This window comes from Populus alba, chromosome 1 (genome assembly GCF_005239225.2).
Source record: "Populus alba chromosome 1, ASM523922v2, whole genome shotgun sequence".
Classification (NCBI taxonomy): Eukaryota; Viridiplantae; Streptophyta; class Magnoliopsida; order Malpighiales; family Salicaceae; genus Populus; species Populus alba.
The window spans coordinates 1,213,102-1,229,351 of record NC_133284.1 but is presented as its reverse complement, the minus strand read 5'-3'; the positions used below and the strand labels follow the sequence as shown (position 1 = coordinate 1,229,351).

Genomic DNA, 16,250 nt, shown 5'->3' with positions numbered 1-16,250 from the left:
CTTAAAGGTTTTACTATTCTCTAGGGTCATTGGATCCTCAAACAACTATCCAGTGAGAAGGCAAACAAAGTCATGTGGAATGCTATCAAAAATGGATCCTTCGTTGAAATAGAAGCACTCATAGTATAAAGCATTTATAGTTGAATTACTTAGTTATTAAAGAAAAGTCCAAAACAACAAATGTAAATTGAAAATATTAGTATCACTTATATAATTGTTGATACATTTATTAAGGGATTGCCTCCCAAAGGAACATGTTATTAGGTCTTCTAGGCAATTTATAATTGATATTACTTTTTTATGATAAAGTAGTTATAAAATTGGTACAAGAAAAAAAAATTCCATTCTTCAATCATATATATGGTACATCATTTGTTTGATGAAAAAAACTACTTGGATCATTTAACCATAAAAATATAAATAATTATTTTCGGTTCAAACCGACCAGTTTCGGTTCAGTTTAATTTTTTTAGAACAAAAACCGATTCAAACTGGTTTAGCTTGTTTTTTTTATTTCGGCTCGGTTTTTTTGGATTTAGGTTCGGTTCGGTTCGATTCAGTTTGAATTTTTTATTTCAGACTTATAAAACCGAACCGAACCGGTCAATTTTTTCAAAAATTCTAATCGGTTTTTTTGGTTTTTTTCTAATTTTCTCAATTTAATCGATTTTTTGGTTTTTTTCTCATCTCTACTTAAAAGATTGGATCAATGATGGTTATCAGTATCATTTTAATTGGTTTAGCAGTTAATTACAATATTATAATATCGTTTTAATTGGTTTAGCAGCTATTTTCCAAAATCAAATTCATGAGTGTCAAGGTTTTCTTGGTATAAGTTCAAGTCGGTCAAAATTATTTTGGTTTTTTTTTTTAATAACAAAATCGGGTTAGAGAAAAGATGGGAAAATGTAAATTATTTTTCTATAAAAGTAGCTCACTAAACTTGTTTTAGTATTTGTATTTAACTTGAAATTGATAAGTTACATTTACCGATTAATTTTTTGTATTAATAATGATCATCAAGAGGAATTTAAAGAATCATAATGGATGGTTCATGGTTATACTTAATAATTAAATTGGCCCTCTTCTCTACCATGTACACATGAAATCAAATATATAATAATAAAGTGACATGTACACACATACATAGTTTTTCATCAATTAAAAAGGTCGGGTGTTAAAAAAGACAAAGAAGAGAAGGGAGATTTCTTCCTCAAGTATCATATTACATGATTCAAATCTAAAATTATATTGGCTATAGATGACATACTTCAAAATAGAGTTAGCAAGTGGCACGGTAGAACATGCTAAAGTTTTTCCCGTTACAGGGCATGTTCTGTTTCCATGATCAAACCTTTCTCCGATGGCCTCTCGCTCAAAGGTTTGGCCGGTCTCCAGGGTCACGGGATCCTCAAACAACTGTCCGGTGAGAGGGCAAATAAAGTCATGTGGATCCTTCATCAAAATATCCATGACTTCAATTTGACCCTGCACGGGGAGAGTGCATTAATTGTGAGCATTCAAACAACATTTTGTAAAGGGAGAAATAATCTTTACTCTCATTTTGTAGCGAGTCAAGGCATGCGATGCTTGTACTTGTAGTATAGGCTTTGACTCCTTCCATCATCCCCTGCTTTAGTGCTAGGGAGTGATTGATCTGCATGGTATTCTTAGACAGGAAACAAAAATGGTGGAGAGACGGAGAGCTGGGGCTGCTAAATCTGTTGACACCGTCTGCCATGATTGCTGGGTTGGGAGGCAGCGTGTTGAGAAGGAAATGCATGGGAGAGTTGTGAAAACGTGAGAATATTTTGTGACTTGCTAGTCAAAATATCCTCACATTTTCACAACTCTCTCATCTCCCACTCAATCCTTCCTCCCTCCTAACCAAGCAACCATGGCATAAAATGACAACAGATCTAGCAGTCCAAGCTCCATAGGCTCTCATCTCCACCTTCTTGTATCCTATCTAAGAATCCCACTGTGAGCTCTCAAGTTGTTCTGCGGATCAGTCACTCCCTACCATTAAAGCTAGAGATGATGGAAAGACTCATAGCCTATACAACATGCACGTACATGCATCACATGCCTTGACTCACTACAGAATGAGAGTGACGATATTGGGAGGCAAAGAGGAGCTAATACTTGTAAAAATAAGAGGTGATGTGATTAGTGGCGATTTCGGATCATGTTTATAGCGGTGGTTTTGGTTATGAAGAACCTTCCGTGAAAAAGATACGAAGGTTTGACACGAAACGGTGCTATAAAAATATGGCTTGAGGTAGCATTTTCTAGGGTTATTGACACGGATTTGGCCTGGGATTTTGGGGCAAAAGGATTGCACCAGAAGATGAACGACCCTATAATGAATATGTGATGAAATGAAATGTGCATGCTAGTTTATACATACATATATATATACACACACACACGCAGTTAGGCCAAGAGAATATTAAAATGGAGAGCCTTTTAAGGCTTATTTCTTTTTTTCAAATTTGGATCCTGGGCATTTAATTTAAAATATCACTTCTTTTTACTTAAATAGAGTTTTCTATTCACTTCAAAATATTTTAAAAATATAGAAGTTCATTTAAAAAAATTATCCCAAAAATATATTTATTTTATATTTCTATCTTTGTTTTTGTGTTTTCAACCAAATTTATTTTTGATTTTACTATCTTCATTTCTTTTATCCAAATATAGTAATTTAATAACGTTGTTTATTTCATCACCAAATAAGGACACATCTATACAATATCTCAAGAATATGAATTCATGATTCTTGTTTTTAATTTTTTTTCAATTGCCAATTATGTGCTTTACATTCAATTTGAACTTATCTAATTATCATTTCAGTTGTTAAAAACTCATTTCACATGTTATCTTATATATTTTTAAAAAATTATTTCATAATTGTTAAAAACTCGTTTCACTTGTTAAGAACTAGTTTTGTCAAAATCATCACCCCATGTGGTTGTTAAAAACACGTTTTATCTAATCGATAATGTTTATCTTATCTATATTTTGTCCAAATCACTTCATTTTGTATGGTTGTAAAAATCTCATTTCATATAATAGATAATGTTTATCTTGTCTTATCTTATCTAATCTATATTTTGGTAAAGTCATCAAACAGATAATGTTTATCTTAATCTCAATTAATATTAAATAATATCTTAATTGGGAAAAATGATTGAAATTAATGGTAAAATTATACACTTTTTTATACAAATAAGATAAATATACTCAAAATTTTAAAAAAAAAATCGCTTCTTCTAAAAAATCTTGACAAAAACTAGATCCTCATCTATCTAAAAACCAAAAACAAATAGTAGCCCATCCTCCCAAGCTTACAAGGAACATGTTATGATGTCTTCTAGGCGATTTATGATTGTTGTTAATACCATAGTTCATAGAAGGGAATGGAACCGTTTTGACTCATGCTGGAAACCTAATTGGTTAATTTATCAACTATAAATTTTCAAAATTAAATTCACGAGTGTTAAATTTTATTTTTAAGTGAGTCGAAATTATTTTGGTTTTTCTTGAACAAAATGGGGTTACAGAAACAAGTGGGAAAATATAAATTGTTTTTCTATAGAAGTACATAATTTATTCATCATGACTCGCAATGGTACATAATTTCGATCCCAAAATTATATTTAAACATTGCTGATTAGATTATAATAGCTATTATTCTTTCACCAATTTCCAACTATCAATGACAAGCTTCAAAATAGAGTTGGTAAGTGGCACGGTTGAACATGCTAAAGTTTTTCCTGAAACAGGGCATGTTTTGTTTCCCTGATCAAACCATTCTCGGATGGCCTCTCGCTCAAAGGTTTGGCCGGTCTCCAGGGTCACCGGATCCTCAAACAACTGTCCGGTGAGAGGGCAAATAAAGTCGTGTGGAACGCTATCAAAAATGGATCCTTCATCAAAATGTTCATGAATTCCATTTGGCCCTGCACTGGGAGAGTGCATTATGAGCATTCAAACAACAATTTGTAAAGGGAGAAATAATCTTGAGATGTTCTGACTCACCTTCACTAGAAGCGTCTGAGTTGATTGCCTGCACTTAACATAATAATCAGAGAAATTATAGGGGAATTTGTAGGCATATAGTATTAAATGCAAAACTCAGTCAGGAATTCAGTATTTCTTGCCAAGAAAAGTGAAACGACACCTTTTTGGAATGTGAAAGGTCTGAAACAGTGGGATCACCAGAATCCTCAGTTCGTTGTAGTTCGAAAACAGATTTTGCTAGTGTCTTGAGGGCTAGCTCGTTTTCTTTGGTATGTGAAGATGAATTTAGCATATGAGTAGTATCTCCTTCAGGTTCTTGCCTTGCACTAGAGTTGCAAGTGTCAGCATTAAGATCTGTGCCTGGTGAAACACTCACTTCGACCAATTTCCATTCTTCGTTAGATGCTGTTAAGAGCCCCTTACCCTGCAGAAATGTTTAAATTCTTGAGAGCGTGAAAAATACTTACAGAGAAAAGATGAGAGGAACAAATTTAAGGTTTGCTATTCTCTAGTTCAAATGTTAATTATCAATAAGTATCATCCATATGGTTGCGTTTGGTTGGTTAGAGGAGATAGAGCGTCCGCGAAATAATTTTAGAATGGATTTTCGTCATGTCTCTAGGACAGTTTTAGAGATAATTTCAGTCCTTTCAAATCTCGAGAAAGTAACCAGATGTTATTTATATGTTTGATATTCGCAACTCATAAAGTTGAAAGGAAATTACTAAAAACAAATGGCATAAATCATACAAGTAAATGGTACAAAGATGAAGGAAAATCACAAGAAATACTCACAGGAATGGAGGTGTTATCTGGTAATTTCTCAGGGGAATGGTTCTCTATATCTTGACCAGGATATGTAACCATTTTGAAAGAGATCGTCACTGTATGTTTGATTTCTATAGGAGAAGAACCAGAAGTATGTGCACCATTATTGAAGTTTTCTGCCTTCCCATTGTCTTCAGCCTCATGAACTCTAGGTTTACTTGAACGGCCAAATACAGCGTCATATAGCTTCTTACTCACCGTCGGCTGGGGTGAGAAAGGAGCAGACGGACTAGCTGGTCCTGAAGAATGATCCCGTGAACCCCCCTGCTGTGACGTGAAAGGGATGTCGACAGAAGGAATAGAAGGAGCTTCAACTCCCTCTGTGAGCCAATCCTTGTAGTAAGCTGCAAATTGATAGGTACAGGAATCCAGAGTTTCGTTATAAACTTTGGCAAGAAACTTCAGTTTCGTAATCTTGCTTGGCTTCCTGAATAGAGCATCTGCCTCTTGTTTGTACCAAGTCTTCAGATGAGAAAGATGAGGGAAGAGTAGATAGTTCCACAGTTCAGACAACAAAAGTGTTCTTGCCAGAAAAGGAGAATCACAGAACACTTGCAAAAGATGCCTAGCTGAAGCCTTGTCCTTCTTTTGTAGCTTATAAATCACACTGAGATAGATGTGAGCACAAGCTGACAACCTAGAATTTGGAGTTCCTGATGTAAATTCATCTTTCAGATCATTTGAGTTCAAGCCTGTGATCACACTAAGCTGCAAAGCAGCTGTTTTCAAATCGTTTGCCCTTGCAGCTGCCTCGGAAACCTTTTCCACTGTTGCAACAGCTTGTTCAAGATTGGCCTTGGCCATGCTCTCAACGCTGTCGCCTTCTTCTGTTTCGATAAAAGCAAGAGAAGAGAAACAATTGCGACGAAGAGTGGTTCGGAATTCTGCATCTTTAAGAAAACGCTTGGTATAACCATTTAAGATGGAGGTTACTGCTTTAACAGCAACTTCATCAAGAGCAATTTCAGGAACTGCTGGTGCACTTTTCTCATTCTTTGTTCTCCGACCATCTTCAAAGCCATTGGCATTCTTTGAGCCCCTAACCGAACTTTCATGAGCCTCCTCAACCTGGCCCATACTTTTCCTGTTGTTATTGCTCAGTCCTGTGTATTTGAGCAATTTTTCATTAGAATTGCTGCCGCGCCTCTCAGTTACTTTCTTATCCTTCCCTTTCCTCTCTTTATACCTCTCCGAGCTCCCGTTACCTTTCGATGACCTCTCCTTTCTTTCTGAATAATATGCTTTATCAGAGTATATATCCTTAAATCTCCCATCTTCTTCCACACCAACCTCGACAATCTCACTCCCCTTGACATCTTCCAATGTGTCAGAATTCAGAGTCTTATCTTCCTGCACATCTTTCGAACCTCTGCAGCGAAGTTCTGTCTTCAATCTTGAATCTAGTTTTTCTCTTCTAACCAGATCATCCCTCGGTCTCCTACTTAAACTACTATTACTTACTGGTGATTCTCCTCTCAAAGTATACCGAGTGACATCAGATCTTGTCCTTTCAGTCTTGATTCTGCTGATAGATGGACCAGATGGAGAGTCCTTTTTGCCTTGGTCTCCAGGAGGGTAACGAGGCATACTTGCAGCTTCTCCTTTGAATGCAGGTCTTGCCCTTGTCCCTGATCTTCCGGCTCTAAACCCTTCCTTTGCAAGAAGCTCCTCCAAAGATGTTGCCATTTTCTTACAATATAACCCCCTCCCTGCACAAAATTTTACAGAAGACAGAAACTTCAGACCGTTAATTAAGAGCTTGGAACCAACTTCTTCTGGTGACCAAAACACATGCATAGATGGAAATTAAGGCCATCAAGTATCGTTCACTGACATTGTTGGCAACCAAATTGTTTTCTCTAAGCAAGAAACCAGATTCATACAACAAACAACCTACGAAAACTATACTATGCAAAGAAGTTTAGCATGAAATTCTCTCAAAACCCTACAACTTGGAACTCAAGAAATTTTACTTGGTAACTAAGCATGCATATGCTGTCTGATTTACACCTACATTCTCTAGTTTTGGAAACTAAAAACAAAACCATACATTGATGCTTTATAAAAGCCATAGAAGAAGAAAAAATCAGAATTTGTCTTACCACCAAAATCCAACTTGCTCAAACTCTAGAGGCACAACATTTATGACAAGAATTAAGATCCAGGCACGATTCTCTCACGATGATTACTTAGAAATGAGAGGTAGAATGTTGGAACAATATTGAAGAATCTCGTGAGGAGAAAGAAAGGGAATAAATCAGAACAAAAAAGATGATTGATGAGCAAAAGCCATGAAAAGTTTTTGTATTGTCTAATATAAAGGACAGCAATAGAAAGGGCAAAAACAAAGAGAAAAATAAACATGGAGCTTGGAGGGGTCATTTACAATAGGCAACACAGGAAAGAAGCAAGACTGAAGAATGACAATTGAAAGATGACAAGCGAGAAAGTTGCTGTTCTTCGTGCAATGGAGGTTTTGTAAATTCTATACACACACACACACACGCATATATGTGTGTGCTTAATCTTTCTTCAAAGTTACCGGATTACAACTTGAATGGATTAATCCAAGTTGTTAAAAGGGTTGTTTCAATTATTTTTTTAATTAAAATAATATTATTTAAAAAAAAATCAAATGAGTTTTAATTGAGTTGACTTATCAAATCATCTAATTTTAATTGGAATCAATCCCAACCACTCTATATTTTATATTCTATTTTTTATCTTTTCATAATATATTTCGTTCATGGAGCCATTAAGTTGGTGATGAGTAAAAGGACTTGAAGAACCATTTAATTGGAAAAGGAGGGATTGATTTGACAAAAAATCAAATTAAGGGATATGGTTTGATCAAATTTAGAAAAAGAGGGATCACATGTAATGTAAACTATGTTATTTTGCATGATGCAGGCAGGCTTTCCAAGATGTTAGCTGTTTCAAACTTTCAACTGCCGCCCTCTCACTCTCTTCTTGACCAATTGGCTATTGGCTTCTCGCTACTTGGTTTCCAATACTTTTTTATTTTAATTTTGGAACTTTTTGTGTAAGAGAAAAATGGGTACTTTCTTTTATTTTAGATTGCACGACAATGCTATTATTTTTCCTCAATATTTGTATAAAATAAAAGATACAACACATCAAGTGTTATATGGTATTTAAAAATATAGTAGCGGTTATTTTTTAAAGTATTTTTTATTTTAAAATATATAAAAATAATATTTTTTTTATTTTTAAAAAATTATTTTTAATATCAATATATAAAAAATTATATGATCAAAAATATATATTAATTTAAAATTAAAAAAAAAATTAATTATTTTCCAATCACAATACCAAACATTACCCAGTGTATAAATGAAGAGAATTGGTCACCTTAATCTTATAAAATTTCATTTTAACATGAATTGTTTTTATATATATAATGGTGTACTAATCAGTGAATAGCTTGGAAACTTTTTTTGCGTTGAAAAAACATTCATCCATCCCCAGCAAAACACTCGACTTCGAGTTTATAGTTAAAGAAAATTATTTCCAAAAAAAATATATATTTTTTATATCAACACAACACAATAAAATTATTAAAAAACATTAAAATGCATTTAAAAACATAAGTTATCACACTCTTATAAATTCACTTTAAATATAGGTGTTTATGAAAGTGTTTGAAGATGTGGTAATGGTTGTTTTTTAAAGTGTTTTTAGCTCGGAAACGCATCAAAATAAAAATATATATATTATTTTTTGTATCAGCATATTAAAACAATATAAAAATATCCAAATTATAATTTAAAATAAAAAAATAATAATTTTTTTAAAAAAATACTTTTAAAATATAAAAACAAACTGGGTTTAAGGTGTATTTCTTGCTGCTGGTCACGGACCTGGCGATATTCATGTCCATATTTGTAAAACATTAAAGGTTCACCATAAGAGGACCTGCAATTTAAGGTGTCAATGTCGTGCGTGGTCAAGTCCCTAATAATCTCTTCTTTTCCATAAAGAAAGATGCTTGATGGGAAAACGCTAATTTATGCTCGATGGGAAAATTAATTCCTTTGGTTTTAGTGGGCACTTTCGATGTGGAGGGAGACTTTTGTGGCATACGAGGACAAGGGAGGGAGGAGACAGTGGAGTCAAGTCCGGAGGGAAGGGAGGAGGGAATTGCTTCACAGCCAAATTCCACCGCATCTCTTGCTTCTTGAAGAGAGATCTAAATTCAAAACCATAAGATACATGAAATTAAGATATATTAGAAATTAAAATTAATTCAGTAAATAAATATGGTTTGGTTGACATGGATATGTTATGTTTTTAAAAAAATTAGTGGTGAGATTCAAACCTTAAGTTAAATGAATCATTTTAAAAAAAAATAGATATAATTTTTTAAATCTCATATAATAATTTAAGTTTTTTAAGGCAAGCTTTAAATCTTGTATTTTTATAAGAAATGCATTAAAAATAATATACAAAAAGTATTTATCAACTCTCACTAAAATATAAATTATATTTTAAATTTTCACTTGAGTTTTTCAGTTTAAAAGTGTTTTTTTAACATTAAAAACTCACTATTTTCACATGCTTATTAAAAACTTATTTAAAATAATGATGCTGAGAAGAAAGAGACCCCAAGTGTTTGTAATTATAGTAATTTTTGTTTTTTTTGTGTATTTTAAAGATATATTTTACTTGAAAAATTATTAAATTATTTTTTTTTAATATTTTTGTTAGTTTTAATGTATTAATGTTTAAAATAAATTTAATTTAATTTATTTTTAAATAAAAAAAGACTACATCACAATTTCAAACATACGTTATCAATGCATCAAATCTCATATATTTTACATGTTTTCTTTCAAATTATTTTATCAATTACACAACTCTAATCTTTTATAATTTTTTAAATCTTTTATAATAATTTAAGTTTTTTGAACCACGTGTTTAAATCTTGTACTTTGTAATAAATGCATTAAAAAATAATATATAAAAAGTATTTATCAACTCTTATTAAAATATAAATTATATTTTAAAATTTTATTTGAGTTTTTAAATTAAAAGCTCACTATTTTCACATGCTTATTAAAAACTTATTTAAAATAAATTTATTTTATTTTATTTTATTTTTAAATAAAAAAACTACATCACAATTTCAAACATACGTTATCAATGCATCAAATTTCATACATTTTACATGTTTTTTTTTCAAAAAAATTTATCAATTACACAACTCTAATCTTTTCGAAGCACATACCATTTTCTCATGCTAATAAAATCCATGAGAGTATGTAATAAATTCAGATCTTTTTTAAGATGTCAAGTAAAATCCTTGTAAGTTCATGCTAATAAAATCATCACAACACTGCTTTCGGCTTGTTCATTTCAGGTCAAAATTATTCAAAAATCTAATTGCAAAATTGAAGTAGAAAATGAAACGATGATGCAGTAATCTAACATCCAGCCATTTTATTAGAAATAAAAATGGTGCACGGAAATCAATTTGTTTTTATATTTTAAAAATATTTAAAAAAACTTAATTTTTTTAATTTTAAATTAATTATTTTTTATTATTTCAGATTATTTTGATATACTATGTTGAAAGTAAATATTTTGAATAAAATTTTAAATATAAAAATATTTTAAAAAAACATTTATTATTATATTTTAAAATACTTTTAAAATTATTATGCATAGCTGTAAAGAGTATGACCCATCAAGTCCATTTGATGTTGCTAAGATCGATGTACGAAGACAAATGGCTGATTAAACAATATTTGCCGTTACTCTGACCTATACAAATCTTTGATGCTATGAAATCTAGCTAATGCCAAAATAGTCCGTACTGGAACTCAACATGTGGACACATCACAACAAGTTCTAGGCATGTCCGTCTAGGCTTGCATATTTATTACTTTGTTTCTTTTTTAAAAAAATGTTTTTAAAAAATTTAAATTTTTTTTATTTTTTATTAACTTTAAATTAATATATTTTTAATGTTTTCAAATTATTTTAATGAGTTAATGTTAAAAATAATTTTAAAAAATAAAAAAATATTATTAACATGTATTTTAACACAAAAAATTATTTGAAAAGCAACCATAATTTTACTGTCAAACAAATTTTTTTTATTAAAAAAAAATTAATTGATACATGATTTAAAATAATCATTCTATTGTATTGAACATGATCAAATCATGTCACCAAAGTGAAAACGAGAGATAAGTACTTAGATATGAGTGTTTGAAAATGTGGTTTTATCCATATTTTTAAAAAAATTATTTTTTTATATTTTAAACTATTTTGATACGCTAGTCTTAAAAAAATAAAAAAAAAAAAAATATTATTAATATGTATTTTAATACAAAAAATTATTTAAAAACAATCACAATTCCACTGTCAAACAGGCTTTGATTCATGATTTAAAATAACCATTCTATCAAATCATGTCACCAAAGTGAAAACGGTGCATGTGAGCGTTTGAAAATATTGTTTTATCATGTTTTTTTTATAAAAAAAAAATCATACGTTGATCTTAAAAAAATAAAAAAAATATATATCATTTTAATGTATTTCGACATAAAAAACACTTTAAAAAGTAACCACAATCATATTCCGAAACAGGCATATTTGTATCATCTATCAAGTTTCAATCATCTTTTATTATGTGAAAATGTTTTTTTGAAAAAGGAAGTAAAGTTGAAAGCAAAATGAAATGAACTAGACCACACTTTTTAGATGGAAAGTCAAGCTAAGCATTGACAATGCTACGTATAACCTTCAGAATTAATTTATTGGTTGGTGTTTAGTTGTTATTTCGAGATAACAAAAATATAGATATATAAGACATGTCTCCTTTAAGAGTTTGTGTTTTAAAAAATATAGAAATTTATTTTATATTATTGTCTTTATTTTTTTACCAAGCATGTTTCTATTTCTTTTACATTTATTATTTCTATTTTAGAATATTGACCAAACACAAAAGCAAAAATGTGAGATAAGTACATGGATTTACGGAGTAAGATGAAGTTTCAATCATCTTTATTCCATGAAAGTACTTTTTGGAAAACAAGGTAAAGTTGAAAGCAAGATGGAAGGGACCAGGCCGAGCTACGTATTAAATTAAACCAACATGAAATGTTTATTTATTTATAATTTTATTAGGACAATGCTTCGTGCAGTATTTACAACTAATCTACTTATTAACGTTTAGTTATTATTTTGAGAAAAACAAAAACAATAAAGACACATGAGATATGTATTTTCATAATCCATGTTTTGAGAATATAAAAATTCAATAAAAAATTATCTCTAATATAAATTTATTTTATAATTTTATTTATATCTTCTCAATGAAATATATTTTTTCAACCAAATATATTTACCTGGTGTTTAGTTATTATTTTAACATATAAAAAAAAATTAAGATAGCAAAAACACATATGACATGTTTATTTCTAACTCTTAGTTTCATGAATATAAAAAAATATTTCGAAATTACCCTCAAAATAAATTTATTTTATATCGTAGTTTTTACTTTTTCAATCAAATATATTTTTATTTTTTATGTATGTATCCATTTTATTTCAAGACACTAAGTAGACACGATTTCAGTATCTTATCCGTGGATTCATAGCTAGTTCTATGTAAAAATTACTAGTCAAATGGTGTGTTTTTTTCTTTTCATATTCTTAATAATTATTCTGAAGGAGAATAATTTAAAGGGATTAATTATTGAGACAGGGTAATTTCATGATGTTTATGAAGTGAGACACGAGTAGTTATTTTTTTTAGTTTACTTGTAAAAAAAAAAATCATACACAAATATAAGAGATGATGTCTAAATAAATATATTCTTATTATTAGTTTTAGTGGGTTGTAATTTTTTTTTTCACGCGTTGGTCTCTTTCACGTAAATAGATTAAAATAATAACTAATAAAATATTACTGATTATTTTTTGAGCATCATAAATATTTATATAAAAGACATACTCTTTTCATTCATAAATTCGAATCAATGGCATGACCTAAATAAATTTAAGATGTCTAAATATATTAAAATGATCCATCTTTGAAAATGTACAAATAAAAAAACCTAATCTAATATGAAAATACCTCTTTTATGTAATAATAAAAAAAAGAACAACAAGAGGATTAATAGATCAGTAATTAAAGCTAACATTACATATAAGATTAGAGATTTTTTATCTTGTTGATGGAATCTCAACTGTTAGAAAATAATATAAATTATATTTTAGAATTCTACCCAGTAGTTTAAGCTTTTGAGTTGAAATAATTATTTGATATAGTATCAAAACCTTGATGATCAGACGGTCGCTAGATTGAAACTCACAATCTCTATTTATTTGATACAAATTAAGTACAAAAATAACATGAGTCCTGTGCAAGTTTTAAGCTTAAATAACTTTCATTTTAGGGGATGTATTGGAGAATAATATAATATTTATCACAGAGTTTAATACGTTAATGTTCAAATATATATTTTTTTAAAAAATATTATTTTAATATATTTTAAAATAAATAATAATTTTAACTACTATCACAAACACTCCAAATCTAGTCAACATGGGCCTATTTCCACAGTTCTATAGTTTTAAGGTGACAAACTTATCATGTCAACTAATTTGAGGCATCGTTTCTAAACCTGACAAGGAGCGTCATCCAGGAAGAGTTTTGAATTAAAGGTTGACTGGGTTAGATCTGATTAATACACATCAATTCATTTTTATATTTTAAAAAAGATATAAAAATAAAACCAACAAGTTTTATTCTAGTTTTTTTAATTCATGAATTAAATTTTTAATTGGATGATATCAGATTAATTTTTTTTGTATCTTTCTTGAAACTCGGCCCCACTTAATTCCTGCATCATCATGAATCATCCCTCCGGATTCGTTCAAGTTTTAAAAAATGATTTTATGTTTTGTAATTTTAATTTAGAAGGAATCTCGACAAGGAAAGTATGTGTGTTTGCGCGTGCACTCGTATCGATGTAAAACATGAGAACATGCGATATCTTCATTTAATTCTACGTGTTATTAACAATTCATTACTTGATTTTAAATGTCTCGTGGGTTTTTGAAGGATGTGAATGAGTTCTTGATAAAATAATATTAATTAAATATTAAAAGTTCAAAATGTTAAATTGAAGGGCGCACGGAAGACCAGGGCCATGTGAAAAATAAAATATGAAAAATATTTTCATATATCATGTAAGAATAGTTTAGAATAATTGGAATTACCCATTTTTACTGGAAAACACAGTTAGAAAAGTCCTGTAAATTTTAAGTGATTCACCTTAAAAAAAAAACACTAAAACATCAAAGAAAGAAAAATAAACTGATATTTTCATGACCTTTTATTAAATGAATCCATGGAACACTATTATTCATAAGAAAAAATAATTTGCATTTCTGATTTTTATACAACTTGATTCAATATCCTAACTGGTGGTACATGGTGGTTTAGATTGACATGAGTTATTAAAAAATAATATCATTTCAAGATTTTCTTATAAAAAATAAAATGAAATAATTTTAAAAAAGGGGTAAAATTAGCTTCAATTTAGATTTTGATTATATAAAATGGATCACCTATTAAATGAATAAGATCTCTTTCAATTTAACATGAAAAAGTGAGTATTTGATATTGTGAAGTGTTATATTTTTTATTTGAAAATATATTGCAATAATTTTTTATTTTTTGACATTAATATATCAAAATCATCAATATATATATATAATTTAACATTTTTTCAAGTTAAATATATTTTTAAAATACATTTAAATATAACTTCAAAAATAAAAACAAACAATGACAAAAAGCTATCAAAATTAATTTTTATAAAAATTAAATCCATTTCATAAATAACATTTAAAGCAAATTAAGATCAAATTCAAGATTTCCAGTGTTTTATAAAATTGGTATGATAAGAGTAATGATATATTTGTTTTTATATTTTACAAATATTTTTAAAAAAATTTAAATTTTTTAATTTTTTATTCAATATAAATTATTATTTTTAATTATTTTGATATATTTTTTAAATATAAAAAAATTATTTTAATATATCTATAAATAAAAAAATACTTTAAAAATCGAATAACAATACCAAATGATATTTATAAAAGGGATATTTGGAATTTTGATTTTAAAATATATTAAAACAATATTTTTTTTTATATTAACACATTAAAAAAAATTAAAAAAATTAAAAAAAAAATATTACTTAAAAAAATTTAAAACTTTTAAAATACAAAATAAAGCCAAAGACTATCTGTTCATCCCGTCAGTGCTACGCTGTCTCCCATCTTTGAATAGAGTGGACCCATGAGTAGTGGCAGCGACTGCGTGGGTCCCACTAAACGTGAAAAAAGCATGGGAGGAATTCCGGACAGTACAAACCGACTTTCATCTCTCATCCCTAGATCATTAATCACCATAGAGTCTTAATTACCCTTCAATTTTCCTCAGTTTCCTAATATGCCCCCTTGTTTTCTTAATTGTTTGTTGATTTACTAATGCTGCCCCTGTTATCGATGGTTGTTATCTTGTTAATCATGATTTTAAAACCTCTTCCAGTAGATTTAAATAAAAAAATTTAAAATGATGATATTTTAATAAAAAAATTATAAAAAAATAAAGACTTAACATATTGATAATTGATTTTTATTGAGTCATGTTTTGGTTAATTTAATTTATCCTGTTCTTTTATAAAATTAATTGTTTTTTTTTTAATTTGAATTATCCTGGGTGTACTTGCCACAATACAGTTTTTAAGGTTCTATTTAAGAATATGGTAGCTTATGTTTTTATGTGTTATTTAAAAATGTGTTTATCTTGAAAAAAAACATCAACTTGATTTTATTATGATTTTAATGTATTTATTAAAAATTAAAAAATATTTTAATATATTATGTTATAATTTAGGTTATTATGGATTAAATGGATCTGGCGAGGGTATGATGGTCCATTGAGGTTTTATAAAACGGCTACTTTCCACTCGATATTCTAGTTTTAGATCATTAAGAATCTTGCCTCCTTTTGAATTTTGAACAACTTTCCTAGAATGCCCACGTTCTGCTACTTTTTTTTTCCCACGGTAGTCCCCCCCTCCACTTTAGACACTTTTGCTTTGCTTGGACGAAAATACCCCCCCTGTACAAGGATATTACCATTTTAAGCAATATTACAATTCAAATAAAATATCCATTAAGACTCGATTTAAGAATGTAATTTATGTTATTTTTTAATTTGGTTTTGTGTTGAAATTATTAAAATAATATTTTTTTTATTTTTAAAATTAATTTATTAAAATAATCCAAAATATATAAAAATATTAAATTTTAACAATTTTTTTAAAAATATTCAAAAAACACAAGCCA

At 29.0% G+C, this 16,250-nt stretch overlaps 1 protein-coding gene and 1 long non-coding RNA gene across 3 annotated transcripts; both read right to left on the bottom strand.

Moving 5' to 3' along the window:
• Positions 1-1,135: 1,135 nt before the first annotated feature.
• LOC140955616 (uncharacterized) lies at positions 1,136-2,486 on the bottom strand. Its single transcript, XR_012169915.1, has 2 exons — positions 2,146-2,486; positions 1,136-1,488 (listed from the first exon to the last, which is right to left on the bottom strand). It is a non-coding gene; the product is annotated as an uncharacterized lncRNA (long non-coding RNA).
• A 1,090-nt stretch (positions 2,487-3,576) lies between these two features.
• On the bottom strand, positions 3,577-7,383 carry LOC118049786 (putative E3 ubiquitin-protein ligase LIN-2). Of its 2 annotated transcripts, none has more exons than XM_035059898.2 (5): positions 6,957-7,381; positions 4,822-6,563; positions 4,187-4,450; positions 4,045-4,072; positions 3,577-3,965 (listed from the first exon to the last, which is right to left on the bottom strand). In XM_035059898.2, the coding sequence occupies exons 2-5, from the start codon at positions 6,538-6,540 to the stop codon at positions 3,694-3,696; spliced, it is 2,283 nt and encodes a 760-aa protein (XP_034915789.1). In that variant the 5' UTR covers positions 6,541-6,563; positions 6,957-7,381; the 3' UTR covers positions 3,577-3,693. The 2 variants fall into 2 exon arrangements, with proteins under 2 accessions (XP_034915789.1, XP_073265428.1); XM_073409327.1 differs by having other exon boundaries at positions 3,717-3,970; positions 6,957-7,383.
• Between the last annotated feature and the right edge of the window lie 8,867 nt (positions 7,384-16,250).

Excerpts from the sequence above, each read along its gene's own strand:
- LOC118049786 (XM_035059898.2), bottom strand. The coding sequence starts at position 6,540 with ATGGCAACATCTTTGGAGGAGCTTCTTGCAAAGGAAGGGTTTAGAGCC. Across the intron at positions 4,073-4,186 it reads ACCTTTCACATTCCAAAAAG|GCAATCAACTCAGACGCTTC; the intron begins GTGTCGTTTCAC and ends TGTTAAGTGCAG. Across the intron at positions 3,966-4,044 it reads CTCAGACGCTTCTAGTGAAG|GGCCAAATGGAATTCATGAA; the intron begins GTGAGTCAGAAC and ends CTCCCAGTGCAG.